The sequence below is a fragment of the Octopus bimaculoides genome, chromosome 14 (assembly GCF_046866305.1).
Source record: "Octopus bimaculoides isolate indiv1 chromosome 14, ASM4686630v1, whole genome shotgun sequence".
Lineage (NCBI taxonomy): Eukaryota > Metazoa > Mollusca > Cephalopoda > Octopoda > Octopodidae > Octopus > Octopus bimaculoides.
This window is the reverse complement of record NC_142941.1, coordinates 18,765,681-18,784,960: the sequence shown is the minus strand read 5'-3', so window position 1 is coordinate 18,784,960 and position 19,280 is coordinate 18,765,681. Positions and strand designations below refer to the sequence as shown.

Here is a 19,280-nt window from a genome sequence, read left to right as displayed (position 1 = left end):
GTAAAGAATGAACAGTTCTATATTTAAGGGATGAGGAATTATGTACATTATTTACACTATTTATATTTGACGGATATTTGTCCTCATCTTGTTTGTTGTTAACACCAATATGCAATGTAGAGATATTGCATTTTCATCGAGTGCAATGCCAAGCAAACAGCGAGGATTAGAGATTTCCGGTTCAATAACAATTGTGGCATCAGTAATTGTAGTTAACGATTTTTGTGATAGTAGCACGTTCTTCTATACCAGCATTCCATGTTGGTCCGTACACAGGACGCAGTGTGCTCTCCATCATCAGAGAGGAATTTTGAGAATGTTACATTATAGCTATATCAACATAGCTTTTAATTTTTCACAAACATTCAAAGAGTGGCGATGACACTGCTTTTAAAACGATCTGCCACCGTCTTAAGGTCATTGAAGGCAGAATGAATTCACAAAAACTCCATTTTCTAAAGATATTAAATGTGTACTCAATACAGAAAATCTAACATAGAGATGTTGCTGGCAACTGTGCATTCAATAAGAAAAAAAAGGAAGAGTTAGTCAAGGATAATAAATGTATATTGTAACAATAACCAGGTTAAATATTGGTAATAAAATCTTCTCGGTGTGTTTGAACATGTTACATTAAAAATAACAGACATATTCAAGCTTTAACTTTATTATTAAGGGTTTTACATATTTCCTTTTATAGTCCCAGGCACTACAAAACTCAGACAACTACAGCATAGAAGATATTTCATTGGGATGCATGAGATCCCACAGCACAATACCTTGAGTAAATGTCTTCCACTCTAGTCCCAAGCTGGCCAATACCTTACAATTGAATTTTGTTGACAAAAACTGTGTGGGTGGCTGTTATGTGTGTGTATAAAATTAAATTTTCTTATAAAGTATGTTTTTAAGTATACTTCACAATATATGGGCTGTATAAAGAAGTGCTCATTGCAAGAGAAATCATAGAAGGAACACATCTAGGCAATCAATACAAATTGCAAAGCATAATTTAAAGCACATAACAAAATAAATATACATTTAAATTTATATAAATAAATGAATAAAATTACATGTACAAGTTATATGTGAAAACTATGCATCATGTACATTGGGTTCACATACCGTATCTAATTCTAAAATTATTTAATGCTAATATGCTGAATAAACTTTCAGATACAATTCCTTCATGTACCTGTAAGTTCTATTCAACATTTCTAAGGCTGTATAGAATTAGACCTTCTAACTAAATCTATTAAAACTCAGCGTATTAATATTTGAATGCCTTTGCTGTGAATCTTAGACCCTTCCATTGTAGCCAGTATATTATCACTTAAATATGAGCTCTGTAAACTTACTAATAATACAAAAAATATACCCATAAGTTCTATTCAACATTTCTAAGGGCATATAGAATTAGATCTGGTAACTAAACCTATTAAAACTTATCTTATTAATATCTGAATATCTCAACTTTGAACTCTTCCATTCTAGCCAGTATATTATCATTTGCATATGAGCTCTGAAAATTTATTAAAAAAATAAAAAAATGATCTCTTCCTTCTTTAATCTATCAAATTATTATCATGTAGGATTTCATCATGAAGGAAACCATTCTGATGAAGGGGAGCATTATAGTTTTGTATGTGGAATACTTAAAACGCCATTTATACACTTAACATACCCATGAAACTGCCATAGATGGCGTCCTTTAACTCTGAGTTTGTATATTTATCTTATGTAATAATATTTTACCAAATTTATATTCCTCTAAATTTTGAAATTTTGAACTCTCATCCAATAACTCTTATAAACATCAAATTCTTAGTCGATTGGAACATTTCCTTTGGGAGACCCTTACCTTGGATTTTTATCTCTATATTTCTCCCTTCTCCATTTGGTATGTGAACCCAATGTACATGATGCATAGTTTTCACATATAACTTTTACATGTAATTTTATTCATTTATTTATATAAATTTAAATGTATATTTATTTTGTTATGTGCTTTAAATTAAGCTTTTCAATTTGTATTAATTGCCTAGATGTGTTCCTTATATATATATATATATATATATATATATATATATATATAAAATGAGAATTTACAAAAAACAAAAGACGAAGACGGGTATATAAATAACAAACAGATATATTAGTTTAACACTTGGGAAGTGAGAAAGTCTTTTATGTTTCAAGCCTATGCTCTTTGACAGAAAAGAACACAGAAATAAACGGAGAGAAAATAGGAAAAGGGATAGTGGCTAGCGATTTATCATGGCGAATGCTAGACAGAGGGGTCCAGGAAATTAAAGATTTTTTGGTATTATTTCTTCACCATTACATGCATTTCATTTACTGTAAGGAATTTCCCATTGGAAATTCTTCAGACAGAGAAATTATCTAATTATTTGATTTCTCTGTGTGAAGAAATTCTAACAGGAAATTATTTACATGTCTATCTAGCATATAAAATTTTAAAATTACTATTAACAAATGAAACAGGTGTAATGGTGAATAAATAACACCAAAAATTTTCAAATTTCCTGTTTTGTTATACAATAACTCAGCAAATAATATTTCCATAATTCTCAATTTTAATATGTATTTTAACTAACGTACACCAGCATCTGATACTACATATTGGATTGTAATAATGGAATGAGCAGATGTGTGTGTGTGAGAAGGTGTTTTTGAGAGAGAAACCTCTTTGGAAATGCTATTCATTATGGGAAGCTAGTGGCTACTGGCAATGATACAGAAAACAGAGAGCCAGCATCATTGTTTTCTTGTTATCTACTCAGATATAATATTTCTTTCCTATATTCAAATAACATTGAATCCAAATTTCTTTATCATTTCCCAGAATTGAGTAAATCCTATTGTATCAGCCTTTTTTGCCAAGCTACCAGAACATAAACAAACCAACACCAGTTGTCAAGTAGTGGTGGGGGGACAAACACACACATATATATGTATATAAATATATGACTCAGTGGTTAAAGCATCAGGTTCACAACCATGAGGTTACAAGTTCAATTATCGGACCGGGATGTATGTTGTTTTCTTGAGCAAGACACTTTATTTCATGTCGCTCCAGTTTCCACAGCTGTAGAAATGAGTTGTGATGTCACTGGTGCCAAGCTGTATTGGCCTTTGCCTTTCTCTTGGATAACATTGGTGGTGTGGAGGGGGAGGCTGGTATGCATGGGCAACTGCTGGTCTTCCATAAACAATCTTGCCCAAACTTGTGCCTTGGAGAGTAACTTTCTAGGTGTAGTCCCATGGTAATTCATGACCGAAGTGGGTCTTTACCCTTATATATATATAGGCGCAGGAGTGGCATCTTGGGCAAGTGTCTTCTACTATAGCCTCGGGCCGACCAAAGCCTTGTGAGTGGATTTGGTAGACGGAAACTGAAAGAAGCCTGTCGTATATATGTATATATATGTGTATGTGTGTGTTTGTGTGCCTGTGTTTGTCACACCAACATCGCTTGACAACTGATGGTGGTGTGTTTACGTCCCCGTAACTTAGCAGTTCGGCAAAAGAGACCGATAGAATAAGTACTAGGCTTACAAAGAATAAGTCCTGGGGTTGATTAGCTCGACCAATAGGCGGTGCTCCAGCATGACCACAGTCAAATGACTGAAACAAGTAAAAGAATAAAAGAATATACGACACACACATATACACACAATGTGCTTCTTTCAGTTTTCATCTACCAAATCTGTTCACAAGACTTTTGTTGGCCTGGAGCTATAATAGAAGACACTTGCTCAAGGTGCCACACAGTAGAACTGAACCAAACACTACATGGTTGGGATGCAAGCTCCTCAACAATACACCCATGTCTCCACCTATCTTTTATCTATTTCAGTCACTGTGGCCATGCTGGGGCACCACCTTGAATAATTTTTAGTTAAATGAATAAACCTCAGTACTTATTTTTTTTCAACTTACTAATTACTATATCAGTCTCTTTTTGCTAAAGCGTTAAGTTATGGGAACATAAACAAACCAACAGTGGATATCAAGTGGTAGTGGAGGACAGATACAGACAGAAAGACACTCACACAGATACACACACACAATAGGCTTTTTTCAGTTTCTATCTGCTAAATCCACTCTCAAGACTTTGGCCAGCCCAAGGCTATAGTAGAAGACACTTGCCTAAGGTGCCATACAGTGGGACTGAACTCGGAACCATGTGGTTGGGAAGCAAGCTTCTTACCACACAGCCACACCTGCAACTATGAGAGTAATTTTTTAAATAATTTTTTCTTATATATCTTTATTCAGTCATGATGAAGGGGATGCATAAAATAGTTTTTTTAGTGTTGTTGTTATGTGATGGAATTTAGAATTTATTAAAAATATACTGGCAAGAGGAGGGATACCATGTTTCTTGAACTCTCAGAAATATTTGGCTAAGTGTCTATTTATTTATTTTAATGTTCCGTTTCTTAAAGAAAAAAAGTAATGTAACCTTATATGTTTGACATTTCTAGTTATTTTAGTTGTTTTTTGTTTTTTGTTTTTTTCTTCATTTCCCCTTAACTGTTTGTGAGAGAAGTTTAACTACTGAAACACTTAGCAACTTCACTTTTCTCTTGCTGTTCATAGAAGCTGTTTGTGGAAAATAACATTTGACAATGAAATAACTTTATGCCCAAGTATCAATTTCAAGTTTTCCTCAGAAAGTAAATGTCTCGAGCATGGCTGCGTGGTTAAGAAGCTCACTTTGCAACCATGGGGTTCTGGGTTCAGTCCCACTGCATGGCACCTTGGGCCAACGGATGCTTTATGATTGAATTTTGTGTGGAAACCCATCATGTGTATGTGTGTGTGTGTGTGTGCATCTGCATGTAGAATCAACTTGTGGCTGTGCGGTAAGTAGCTTGCTTACCAACCACATGGTTCTGGGTTCAGTCCCACTGCGTGGCACCTTGGGCAAGTGTCTTCTACTATAGCCTCAGGTCGACCAAAGCCTTGTGAGTGGATTTGGTAAACGGAAACTGAAAGAAGCCCGTTGTATATATGTGTATATATATATATATATGTATGTGTGTGTATATGTTTGTGTGTCTGTGTTTGTCCCCCCAACTTCGCTTGACAACCGATGCTGATGTGTTTAAGTCCACGTAACTTAGCAGTTCGGGAAAAGAGACCAATAGAATAAGTACTAGGCTTACAAAGGATAAGTCCTGAGGTCGATTTGCTCGACTAAAGGCAGTGCTCCAGCATGGCCACAGTTAAAATGATTGAAACAAGTAAAAGAGATCTCGTACCTCCTGACTTTCTTTGTATTTTATATACTCCTCATGAAATAATCTTCATTGACTGGATTTCCTCTATTTCAACTGCATATGACTCTACATTACACTCCTATGTATCGATTTTCTAATCTGCTATTAATTTATGATTATGTTTTGGGGCAAAAAATTTTATTCCACATTGCCTTAATTCAACCTGGATTTAAGGAACAGATACCAGATTGTTGATTTTTTACAAGTATTGTTCACCTCTGTAGGACCTATTTGCAGCTATAATAGTTGAAGTAATCCCTAGTTTTAACCCTTTTGATACTAACCCACTCAAGACTGCTCCTGGTTTTATGGTACAAATTCCCTTTTTTAAAATTATCTAAATTAAAATCCGTCATCAAAATTTTATGTTAATTTCTGTTCAAACACCAGTTTAAAAATGACTAAGCTATTTTACTAAATTCTTCATTATTTTCAAAATTAATTGAAATGAAGACAATGTGTTTCAACAGAAATATGGTAATGAAAGGGTTAAGGGATTAGTGCCAATTGCTCTTAATCTCAGGATTAAATACTGAATTTCATAGAAATAGGTTTCCTATCGCTTTTTGCAGGCATGATGGAAACAGTATTAGTAATTTGGTTATTTGCCTGCTATTTCAATATTTGACTGTTATTCCTTGTGACAGGAGAAGATTTCTTAGAAATGACTTTGGACTCTGTTAAAATACTTTATAAATTCTGTATTTCTCAATGGCCTGAACATTAGAAAAGTTTAGAATATTGTTGTGATCTCTTTCTTTCTTTCTTTCTCTCTCTCTCTCTCTCTCTCTCTCTCTCTCTCTCTCTCTCTCTCTCTCTCTCTCTCTCTCTCTCTCTCTCTTTCTCTCTCTTCCCTTCCCTCCCCTCACTCCTTGCTTTCATTTTCTGTTTTTTCTCTCCTTTTGTGTATTGTAACATAGCCCAGCAGAACTTATGCTTTTCATATTCCACTCTACAGCAAAGTGAATTCTGAGCAATATTGTGTGCCTGTATGTATGTGTATATATATATATATATATATGTGTGTGTGTGTGTATTTGTGTGCATGTGCGCATGTGTGTGTGTATATATCATCATTTAACATCCACTTTTTATCTTGGCATGAGTTGGACGATTTGAGATGAAGCTGTCCAGACTCCAATTGCCTGTTGTGACATGGTTTCTATGGCTGGGTGCCCTTCCTAATGCCAACCACTTAACAGAGTGTGCTGGGTACTTAATACATGCCACTGGCATGGGTGCATTAATGCAGCACTGGCATAGGTGCTTTTTAAGTGGCACCAGTACCTAAAAGAACAAGCCTCTGTGTGTGTGTGTGTGTGTGTGTGTGTGTGTGTGTGTGTGTGTGTGTGTGTGTGTGTGTGTGTGTGTGTGTGTGTGTGTGTGTGTGCAGAAGTATATATATATATATATAAAAATATATATATATTTATAAAAAAGAAGTTTGAAAACGCCAATATTTAAAAAATGAATTTTAATTTATAATTTTGTCAGAGATATTTAACATGTTTCGGTTCTTGAAAAAACGAACCTTATCAAAAATACATATTTTAAAAAATGTAATTAAATGAAAAGTTCATAACTGTTCCTTACTGGTGTCAACATAGTCCACGTGGGAGCGTTTTTTGCATGGGTGCATAATTGTTGTCTAGTGCGTTGGCTTGAATCGTTGGTTGTAGTAGTAGTAGTGACTGTGTTGGTAATGGTAAATGGCAGTGACCTCTGTCCGTGTCAGTAGCAGTAGTTAATTGGTTGTAGTAGTGGAAGCAGCACAAGCAGCAGCCTTATATATATGTGTGTGTGAGAGAGAGAGAGAGAGAGTGCAAGTCATGTGGGTGGCCACCTTGTTCTAATGCCTGACACACAATTACCCAAAAGACTGTTTTACAGTGAATTGGCAGAAAGCAAATGTACACAGAGTGGGCAGAAAAAGGACTTCAACAATACACTTAAAGCCTCATTGGAATGCTTTCTGATCAATCCTGACACCTGGGAAATGCAAGCACAGGGCTGCTCTGCTTGGCATAGCTGCACTAACAGAGGTTCCATTTCCTATGAACAGAATAGGATCAGAGGAGCACAAAGAAAATATGAGCTGTGCCAGTCCAAAGCCAATTTCTTACCTTGCGATGTCCTGATCATCATCGATAACGATGAACATTGTCAAATACATGTATACACACACATATATATATCTTTTATTGGTTTCAGTCATTAGACTGCACCCATGCTGAGGCACCACCTTGAAGAATTTTTAGTCAAATGAATCGATCCTAGAATTTTATTTTTATTTTTTAAGACTGGTTGAATTGAGGATATAAACACACCTACACCGGTTGTCAAGCAATGGTGAGGGACAAACACAGGCACAAAGACAGACAGACACACACACACATACAGTGGTCTTATTTCAGTTTCCGCCTATCAAAGACATGTGCCCAATGTGCCATGCAATGGGACTGAACACTGAATCATTTGATTGGAAAGCAAGGTTCTTACCATACAGCCATGCCTATATAATGTATGTATATATGTATGTATATGTTGAGAGATACCACCGTCGTTGTATTTACATTTATTTGTCTATATGGATATGCTTAGGATGAGTTTGCATGATAAAATACGTAAACAAAGGGGAAAATATGTGGTTAGTCAGCTGGAACATCTTTTTGACAAAGTAAATATTGAGTGCAAGAAGGTCATCAGATGATGATGTTTAGCTCCAGGTCAACTTTGATCAAAAGTATTCCAGCCATGACCATTCCCATATTTTTGAACTTACATACATAGTACACCTGGGACTGCATTATTTAATGTCTCCTTCCCTTTTTGAGATGTGACTTGAGAGAAATTTGGTTGCTATTTCTAGTAGGTCAATAAATTACATGGAAGCTCTCTCATTAATGAAAGCTCAAGAATTTGCTATAATACTTGAAATTTGAAAGGCTAGCAGATTTTTGTAAAGAAATATCTTTGTTTTGTTTTTTTTCTTTCAAACTTTTGCTGGTTTCAATTTCTAAATAATTTATCATTTTAATCCAATGCTTATATCCTATATTGGAGTCCTTTTTATACTCTTTAGTAAGATAGTCAAATTTCTAATGCCTTTTGCTCATTCAAACCACCCATAAATAGTGTTTCTGTCATTATTTTTAGCAACACCAGTCAAATGATTCTGGAAAATGTTATTAAATACATCAATTAACAGTTTTTATTTTTTATATGAACACTTCCAAGCTTACACTATTACAAATATTTAAAGAGTTCAATAGAAAATTTGTTCCTAATTTTTTTTTTCTTCATGAAGTAGAATGAGGGCACTGTAACTACTCCAACTTTGATCGTTATTAAATTTTTAATCAGTTCCAATTTGAGTAATTTGACCCAATATGGAAACTTTAATAAAATTACCAACCCTTTTGATATCAACCCATCAGAGACCACTTACAATAGCTTAATAATGACAGAGTTATTTTATTAACCCTTTAGCATTTAATGCAGCCATATCCAGCCAAAATATTTTACCTGTTTTATTTTCAAACTGGCCAGATCGAGACTCTCTCACCTACCTTACAATGTAATTGTAAACACAATCACATGATCGAAATCTTGAAGTTACAAGATAATACATGATTAATTGAAAACAATGTGAATAAATAAGCAATACATTTGACAGTAATCTGAATGCTTAAGGGTTAAACTTCATTCTTTTCAAGATTAATTTGAACAAAGACAATGTATTTCAACAGAAATATGCTAAGAAAAGAGTTACCTTTCTTTGTTTCAGTTTGCTAACTCGTGAGTGGTGATGGTTGGTATGCTAGCAACCATTTTTTCGTAGTGGTACCCAACAAATCATGATAAAGTATTTTACACTTCTCTCAGCTCACATGAAGTTCAGTGAGAGTGAATGTACCCACCATTCTTCTCAAAAATAATGAATAAACATTACATTTGTTTTAGTTCACATAAAGTTTCAGCAAGTGTGAATGCTGGCTACATTACTTCTCAAAAGCAATTGATAAACATATCTCAATTGCCAACTGAACTTTCATATTAGCTGTGTTCTTTGATAGACCAGTTTTGATGAAGATAAGGAAGGTTTCAAATTTTGCATTGTTTATCATAATATTGGCTTCAAATTTTGGCACAAGGCCAGCAGTTTGGGGGAGGAGTCAAGTCAATTAAATCAACTCCATTACTCAACTGATACTTATTTTATTGATCCTGAGAGGATAAGTTGACCTCAGCAGAATTTAAACTCAGAACGAAAAGATGGATGAAACACCACTAAGCATTTTTCCCAGCCTTCTATCATAATATTATTATCAAGGAAACATGTTGGGTTGTAATAGAAAGCAAATATAATCGTAATTATTAGCAGCTCCAGTTATATGAGGTACAAAAAATTGTCTCTTGAAAATATTCAACTAGGGTTATCACTGTCTCATTTTCACTATTTTTTAATGCAGCCTGTAAATCTATCAGGTCTTTGAATGTCACTGAAGAGTTTATCTTTGTATCATGTAACTAGAGTAGGTTGTTGTAGTTTAGTCCCAGAATAATATTGATCAAGTAGTCACCATCTTTTTGTATATTTGGGACTATTTTGTCAGCGTAACCCTATATTTTAGGGTGGTAGGGTGTAATTTTAGAGAGATTTAAGAGTTGGTTTAAGTAGGCAAGTGATAGCGTAAAAGCTCTCTCCTTGGCTTTTCAGAGCAAGTCAGTCTGGTACATTGGTGAAATCCAGCTTTCTCCAAACTGTAGAAGGATTTGAACTGAACACCGCTACACTGACTTTCATCACTGCTTAATGTTATAAACATGGAGGCGCAATGGCCCAGTGGTTAGGGCAGCTGACTCACGGTTATAGGATTGCGGTTTCAATTCCCAGACCGGGCGTTGTGAGTGTTTATTGAGCGAAAGCACCTAAAGCTCCACGAGGCTCCGGCAGGGGATGGTGGCGAACCCTGCTGTACTCTTTCACCACAACTTTCTCTCACTCTTACTTCCTGTTTCTGTTATGCCTGTAATTCAAAGGGTCAGCCTTGTTACACTCTGTGTCACGCTGAATATTCCTGAGAACTACATTAAGGGTACACGTGTCTGTGGAGTGCTCAGCCACTTGCACATTAATTTCACGAGCAGGCTGTTCTGTTGATCGGATCAACTGGAACCCTCGACGTCGTAAATGACGGAGTGCCAATAATAATAATAATGTTATAAACTGTGTCTCCTCCAAATCAAATATTTTATCTACAGTTAAAATGGAGAGAGATAGATGTTGCAAATTGAAGTTCTGTGTCATGAACACATTTCGATGTGCTGGTGGTTGGATGTGATGAGTTGACCACTTGACCAGCATCCATTTAAATTCAGCCATCAGTAACTTTTCTTCGACTTGAGGCTATATTTATATCCAAACCTCTGCTTTGTATTGGATGTATTTTGTCTCTTCTTGTGTTGTGAACTAAATGTTATATATATCAAACAACAACAGTATATCATCATCATTACCATCATCATGATCATCACCACCTGTGTTCTATTTCTCTCTTGTCGTCTTCTTAGAACTTAACTAACCACTTTCACTTTTCTACATAAAGGTGACTACCATAATAGAGCAGTGACACAGCGCCGATCTGTTTGCCAAACAAACCAAGCTCTTCACTACTCTTCTTCACCCACGAGACTAAGAAGAGTCTCTGGTAAGTTTCTGGCACCCTCAATGTCTAGATTTAAGAATGACAGACTTTGCAAGCTTAGCTATGTTCTGACTAACCTCTCTCTAACAATATTTAATAGCAGATTCTGAATATTTTACTGCTAAATTCTTGTTTCCAACATTAGTTTTCTTTTCAATTTCTGTTTGTTTTTTGAGTTTGTTCATTTTTTTTTTTTTAATCCTTAAGCATTTAACGACTTCAAACTTTTGTTCTCCTTTATCTAAAACACTGGCTGCCTACTGTGTTATTGGCACATTGTTATTTCACACTAATACATAATATTCTTCCATTAACTTCATATCATCTGTCCCTGTTTCTTTCATTTATCCTTATTTCTTATCATCACTATACCATCTACCTTCCTTCCATGCTCTCTCTTTCATTGGCTGTCCTGAGAGATTCTGCAACTCTTCTCTTTTCCTTATTAATATTATGTTGAGTCATTTTAATCAGACCTGTTTCAACAGGCCTATATAGCATGCAAGTGACCAATCAGATGCATTGAAGCAACCCACTGGTCAGACATTATGCTCCAGTCTAGGCTGACATCATGCTGCACATTACATTTTTAGTGCATTACACCTGCTATAAAATAGTCCAAACTCCTACCAATGCAATACCTGGACACCTTCTATTCTTTAGTGTTTTGATTTATGTAGCATTTGTCTCGGAACTACACAACTTTTTAGCAGACCTTGTAAGAATCCAGGACAAATGGCATTCCTTTAGACAACCAACTTTTTGCTGAAATTGTTATCAGAATGATAAACCCAAGGCTTCTTTTCCTCAAATTTCCTTTGCTTATATCTTTTCTCTATCTTTTATTTTTTACTTGTTTCAATCATTTGACTGCAGCCTTTCTGGAACATTGCCTTGAAGGGTTTTAGTTGAACAAATTGACCCCAGGACTGCTAAGTTACAAGGATGTAAACACACCAACACTAGTTGTCAAGTAGCGGTGGCAGTGGTGCTGGTAGTGGTGGTCAAACACACAGACACACACACACACACACACACACACACACACACACACACACACACACACACACACACACACACACACACACACATATATATATATGACGGGCTACTTTCAGTTTCCGTCTACCAAATCCACTCACAAGACTTTGATCAGCCCAAGGTACCATGTAATGTGACTGAACCTGGAACCATATTGGTTGGGAAGTCGACTTCTTACCACAGAGCCACACCTGCACCTATTTATCCACCTTGGTGGATAAAAATTCTTTTTTTCTTTTTAAATTAAGTTAATTTAATAATTACATATACAACACATATGTATATATATATATATATATATATATATATATATATATATAATAGAGTTATTAATATTTCTAAGTCTCTCTAAAGGAGACTACGGCAGCGGTACTGGAAATTAATAGTTATCGCCAAGCCAACATGGCAGTCCCAAAATTAGGACGAAAGCTGCCGTGAATTAGCTCCAAGAAGCCATCGCCTCTAGCTAGCTATGTGACACACGAAACCTGTGTCCTTTATAACCTTCGAACAGGGGAGGTCAGCAGTGTCCCCCTGCTGGTTTGGCATCTGCAGACTAGACTAGTTTCAGGGTGTTGCCCCTTGTCAATGCAGAGTAGCCAAGCCTTATATGTATGTATATATAACTAAAAACCACACTAAAATACAAATCCAAAAACAAACAAAACACAAACATGAGAGAAGAAAGAAAGAAAGATAAAGAAGAAGAAGAAAGAAGGAAAAAAAGAAAACATCAATTTAACACAAAATGCTTCAATTGGTTACACACCACAAGGTTCAACAGAGCCTTCTGGAGCAAGCCAACACACTCATGACATTACTGCAGACGATTGCAAGGCGAAGGCATTGGAGCAGCCAAACACCCTCATGGGCTTCACCTGACACCTCAGTGAGGCAAACCGCCAATGTTTATTATTCTCCTTCCCTTCCATTTGCTCATACACCACTGCAAATGAACATTGCCAATTGGTTGCCTGTTTTAGAAAACATTAACAAAAACACACCAAATATGTCTGCCATGAACTCATTGAAGAAAATGTTTATTCAATCCCAGTAACTTGCTTCTTGTAAACAGGAGATATTTTTCAGACACTTGGACAGAGAGATACTCAGGGATGCCTACTGCATGAAACATTGATAGGATAATGGGACACTAATACAGTTAAATCAATGAGACAAGGTAGAGGTGTATGCCTTATTGGTTAAGGTGTTGAACTCATGATCATAAGATTGTGGTTTCAATTCCACAACTCAGCAACATGTTGTGTTCTTGAGCAAAACACTTCATTTCATGTTGTTCTAGTCCACTCAGCTGCCAAAAATGCGTAATCATACATCAGACTGGTGTCCCATCCAGCGGGGAATATATGCATCACAGAAACCAGGAAAATTGCCTTATGAGTCTATTATAACTCAAGAAGGATCTTTATTCTTTTAATGAGACAAGAAATTTTAATTAATAACACCCTTACTGCTGAGAAAAAAATTATGACCTTCAATAATTCTTTTCAAGACATTCAAGGGAGACAACTCTGGAATTTAAATTGCTTCAAATTAATTAAACATAGAATGTAGTGGAGGAGTGAGTCTGATGATTTAATATCTAACTAGGAGAAATATTTATAGAAGTATTTCTGTTAACAATTAAATTCAGGTGAAACACACTAACCAATTATCAAACAATGTAGAAATAACTATTTCTTGCTTATATAAATTCTACTTAAACTATACTGTAAAGAAAACATCCAATTTATTCAAATGTTACACATCTAATTCAATTATATTTTCTTTCCATGATAAAATCTGTGTTGAGTTAAATAGTGTAACCTTATTATGCAGCAAAAGAGAACTGTTTAGAACTAGCTGTTTGAAATAGTTTTCCCTTTGAAGTGTCTAGCATTGTTAACAGAAAATACCTTCTGTAGAGGCCAAACATATGGGAATGCTCTACTGGAATATAAACTAATACAAGGTATTTAGTAACTTACATAAAATTAATCTGTAATAACAGCCAGCCTTCTACAGATTCTGTTGAGACATCTTCAGAACCAAGGAATCTCACTCTTAGTATAACAGGTAAATAGTAAAAATAAGGAATAACCATAGCTCTGTAAACATGGATCAACTTGAGTCAATGACAGAACAAACAAACCTCTATGTGGTTGATATGCTAGAAATGGTAGCCAAATCTTCAGCACATCACCCCTGCCATCTTGAAAACAGAACAGATAGGTCTGTTTACCCATATATACATATGTGTGTGTGTGTGTGTGTGTATTATCAAGCCACATGTGTAACAACATCACAACAAAAGAAGTAGACCTCAATATTGTTGAAAAGAGAGGACTAAATTTATGAAATGACATATGTATGAAGCACTTACATACAGGACCCTGAGTTTCTGAGCAGTGATTCAATATTCACTGCACCTCAACAGTATTTTGCAAGTTTAATGCATGTTAGGACATGCTCTGCTCTTATATTAAACATGCATTAAGCATACAAAAGCTGACGAAGCACAGCAAGTGTTGAATCACTGCTCAGAAACTCAGAGTCCTTAATTTAAGTGTTCTGTATCTGTGTGTGTGTATTCTTTTATTCTTGTTTCGGTCATTTGACTGCGGCCATGCTGGAGCACTGCCTTGAAGGGTTTTAATCAACAAATCAACCCCAGGACAAATTTTTTAAGTCTAGTACTTATTCTATCAGTCTCTTTTGCTAAACCACTAGGTTACAAGGACATAAATACACCAGCATCAGTTGTCAAGCGATAGCAGGGGACAAACATAGACACACACACACACACAAATATATACATATATATATATATGACAGGCTTCTTTCAGTTTCCATCTACCAAATCCACTCACAAGGTTTTAGTCAGCCTGAGTCTATAGTAGAAGACACTTGTCCAAGGTGCCACACAGTGGGATAGAACCTGGAACCATGTGGTTAGCAAGCTTCTTGCACCTATATATATATATATATATATATATATATATATATATATATATATATATATATATATGTATGACAGGCTTCTTTCAATTTCTGTCTACCAAATCCACTCACAAACCTTTGACTGGCCCGAGGCTATAGTAGATACTTGCCGAAAGTGTCACGTAGTGGGGCTGAACCTGGAACCATGTGGTTGGGAAGCAAACTTCTTACCACACAACCACACCTGTGTCTATACATATATATAGAGAGAGAGAAAATAAAGGAGATCTCAAACAATATCTGTGAAAATAGCTTAGAAGATTGGGTAAATGTAAATAAAGTGTCCAGCAAGTCACTACAGAGAATCAAACCCTCTCAAGTTCTGGCTTAGAGTTCTGTACCATTAACCTAAGCAACTCCTGACAGCAAATACTGTCTTTTTTATAATGCTAAATATAGATTTTACTATGTGAGAATATTATTAGCAGGGAAGTCATGGTTGCAAAGCCTTTGATCATGAATCTACTTGATCAAAACTAAACAACATGAATTAATGCTTTCCTTCGTTACTCAGCTTGGTGTCACAGATATTGAAGGAAGTTGGCCAATGTCACAAAACAACAATATTGGTTTCAAATTTTAGCACAAGGTCAGCAATTTCGGGAGCAGGGCCAAGTCAATTATATCAATCTGAGTGCACAACTAGTACTTATTTTATTGACCCTGAAAGGATGAAAGGCAAAGTCAACCCCAGTGGAATTTGAACTCAGAATGTAAGGGCAGACAAAATGCTGCTAAGCATTTTGCCTGGCATGCTAATGATTCTGCCAGCTCACTGCCTTTGAAACAACAATATCAACTAACAAACAAAATAATCTTCATTCAGGCTTTCTTATATTCCTCGTAAAACCCACTTAGATGCATGATGTTTTGTTTGTTTGTTTTTTAATCTTTTTCTTACATTTTCTTTCCTCTTTCTTTTTGTTTTTAAATGTGTTGTATTCTCCCCCCCCCCCCCCATCTCTTTCAGCCTAAAAACTCAAGAAGTCATGATTTCCTCAATTAATATTTGACATTGAGACCTGTCTGATACCAACTGAAATAGATTTCTGCTCGGAACAAACACAGCAGGGAAATCTTCCTAATTTGTTGTCTTCTCGCAGACACAGAATTAATAGCTTTGTTTTATTTATTTATTTATTTATTTATAACTACTCTTCCTCCAGATAACTACAAGTAGCACTGGCTGGAGGCCAACTAACTACCTATAAACATGTCAGCCTCTCGACAATCTAACCCCTCACCATATTCAAGTATCAACCTTCATTTTGATCATATCTGTATGAAAGCAAACTTTCTGAAGATTCTTTTTGTTTTGCTTTTACACCTCTACTAAACGCTACTACCATACCTGCTATGTTTTCAAGGAAATTAAATTTCTTACCAAACTACTTTATTTCATGTTTTATTTTTTATTTTTATTTTTTTATCTCTCCCAAATCAGCATTTTTGTAAAAAGGAAGAATTGGCTTTTCTTAAACTTCAAGCCATAGTAGGAAAGAACATGAGCCGAAAAGTTATGTATTTATCAATAAGTGGCTACTAAGTTGGTCTTTAGGGTTTTATGCCTTAGCATTCAAACTGGCCTTATCCAGCCTAAATATTCTACCTGTTTTGTGTTCAATCTGACTCGATTAGACCTCTTACATCTACCCTACAATGTCATTCTAAAAACTAAACATCACATCATTGAAATCTCAAAGTTATGGGATTTGTTGTTGGCACTTCGTCGTTTACGACATCTAGAGTTCCAGTTGATCCGATCAACGGAACAGCCTGCTCGTGAAATTAATGGGCAAGTGGCTGAGCATTCCACAGACACGTGGATATTCAGCGTGACACAGTGTGACAAGGCTGACCCTTTGAATTACAGGCACAACAGAAACAGGAAGTAAGAGTGAGAGAAAGTTGTGGTGAAAGAGTACAGCAGGGTTCGCCACCATCCCCTGCCGGAGCCTCGTGGAGCTCTAGGTGTTTTCGCTCAATAAAAACACTCACAACGCCCGGTCTGGGAATTGAAACCACGATCCTATGACTGCGGGTCCACTGCCCTAACCACTGGGCCATTGCGCCTCCACTGTTATGAGATACTGCATAATTAATTCAAGGCAATGTGAATAAGCATTACATTTCACAGAATAATCTGAATGCTAATGGGTTAGGTTTAAATATGGCACAAGTTTGCTGACAAAGTATTGCATCTCAGTCTACAGTGTTATAAATATCATACCTTGCTTCAGCAACTTATACAAATACCAGCTTACAAAGGAGCTTCTTTACAATCACTGAACCTTTTAGAAGCAGCAACCATATCTCCCTCTGATCCCATCCTACTATCTTTAAAAAAATAATAAAATAGATACAACAAATAAAACCAATAACACATGGAATATTGTGATTCAGAGTATACTATACTCTCTTTTACTTGTTTCAGTCATTTGACTGCAGCCATGCTGGAGCACCGCCTTTAGTCGAGCAAATCGACCCCGGGACTTATTATTTGTAAGCCTAGTACTTATTTTATCGGTCTCTTTTGCCGAACCGCTAAGTGACGGGGACATAAACACACCAGCATTGGTTGTCAAGCAATGCTAGGGGGACAAGCACAGACACACAAACACACACATATATATACATATACATATATATGGCAGGCTTCTTTCAGTTTCCGTCTACCAAATCCACTCACAAGGCTTTGGTTTGCCCGAGACTATAGTAGAAGACACTTGCCCAGGATGCCATGCAGTGGGACTGAACCCGGAACCATGTGGTTGGTAAGCAAGTTACTTACCACACAGCCAAACACAAGCACTATGACCATTTGGACTTGATGCATCAAAAGCAATGGGAAAATCCATCGTGTGTGTGCGTATTTCCATTTACCAAATCCACTCACAAGGCTTTGGTGAGCCCGAGGCAATAGAAGAGGACACTTGCCCAAGGTGCTACACAGTGGGAATGAACCCAGAAACATACGGTTGGGAAGCAAGCTTCTTACCACACAGCCATGCCTGCACCTATATTCGATGATGATTATGATATAAACAAGAGTCTACTGTTGGAGCCCCATGAAGAATTTGAAATCAGTATCTGAAACTAATTAAATACTTAGCTTTTAACTCTTACACCTGCTTGCAAAGGTAAATTTTATCTCTTTCTGATATCAATTTACAGTGTAATAGAGTTGGTAGCTGTGAATGAAATGTATTGCTAAAGATAGAGTGCAACAGCAGTGAAGAGAAATGAATTGTCAAGAATTTAGCCAGCAGTTCTTGACAATTCAACCAGTAGCAACATTTGACTCTTATGCAAGTATGCAGATGTTATGGACTTTTTTTTTTTTTTTTTGCACAAACCAGCAGGGCACTGTCTTTAAGAGTTTTATCTGGAAATTTCACAATGTGTGTAGCTGGACTACACAATGTGTGGAGGCGCAATGGCCCAATGGTTAGGGCAGCGGACTCGTGGTTGTAGGATCACGGTTTCAATTCCCAGACCGGGCGTTGTCAGTGTTTATTGAGCGAAAACACCTAAAGCTCCACGAGGCTCTGACAGGGGATGGGGCGAACCCTGCTGTACTCTTCCACCACAACTTTCTCTCACTCTTACTTCCTGTTGTGCCTGTAATTCATAGGGTCAGCCTTGTCAGACTGTGTCACACTGAATATCCCCAAGAACTACGTTAAGGGTACACGTGTCAGTGGAGTGCTCAGCCACTTGCACGTTAATTTCACGAGCAGGCTGTTCCGTTGATCGGATCAACTGGAACCCTCGACGTCGTAAGCGACAGAGTGCCAACACACAACAACAACAACATGTAGCTGGACTAAATAATCATCTCAACAGTCAAGAACAGAAACTTAGTAATGTTATATACATATATATATATATATATATATATATATATATATATATATATATATATAAGAATTTAAGGATTGGAGTTCCTGCCTTAAAAACAGGAGCTAACCACAGTTATTTTGTGTTCTTTGCTACATTGGTTTCTATTAACCCATTTATTCTATCAGAAGAATTTTTATTCATTAAGATAGAAGAAATACACATAATTATATATATATATATGTATATATATATATATATATATATATATTCCAATTAAAACATTTGTCAGGGTTGTTACACTCTTAACCAGCCTTATGATCAAACATACCATTTGCCAACATCTCTTCCTTTTTTCAGGTATAGTGTATCCATACATTAT

At 36.2% G+C, this 19,280-nt stretch overlaps 1 protein-coding gene across 10 annotated transcripts in view; it reads left to right on the top strand.

The window, feature by feature from the left end:
* Positions 1-19,280, top strand: part of LOC106868156 (protein neuralized) — a 521,151-nt gene that overhangs the window by 415,281 nt on the left and 86,590 nt on the right. For 5 of the 10 annotated variants that reach the window (XM_052972722.2, XM_052972719.2, XM_052972720.2 and 2 more), the window contains one exon: positions 10,919-11,020. The exons of the other annotated variants lie outside the window; for them this stretch is intronic. In XM_052972722.2, the coding sequence (XP_052828682.1) occupies positions 10,919-11,020 (102 nt within the window). The remainder of the gene's footprint in view (positions 1-10,918; positions 11,021-19,280) is intronic. 10 annotated transcript variants of the gene reach the window in all.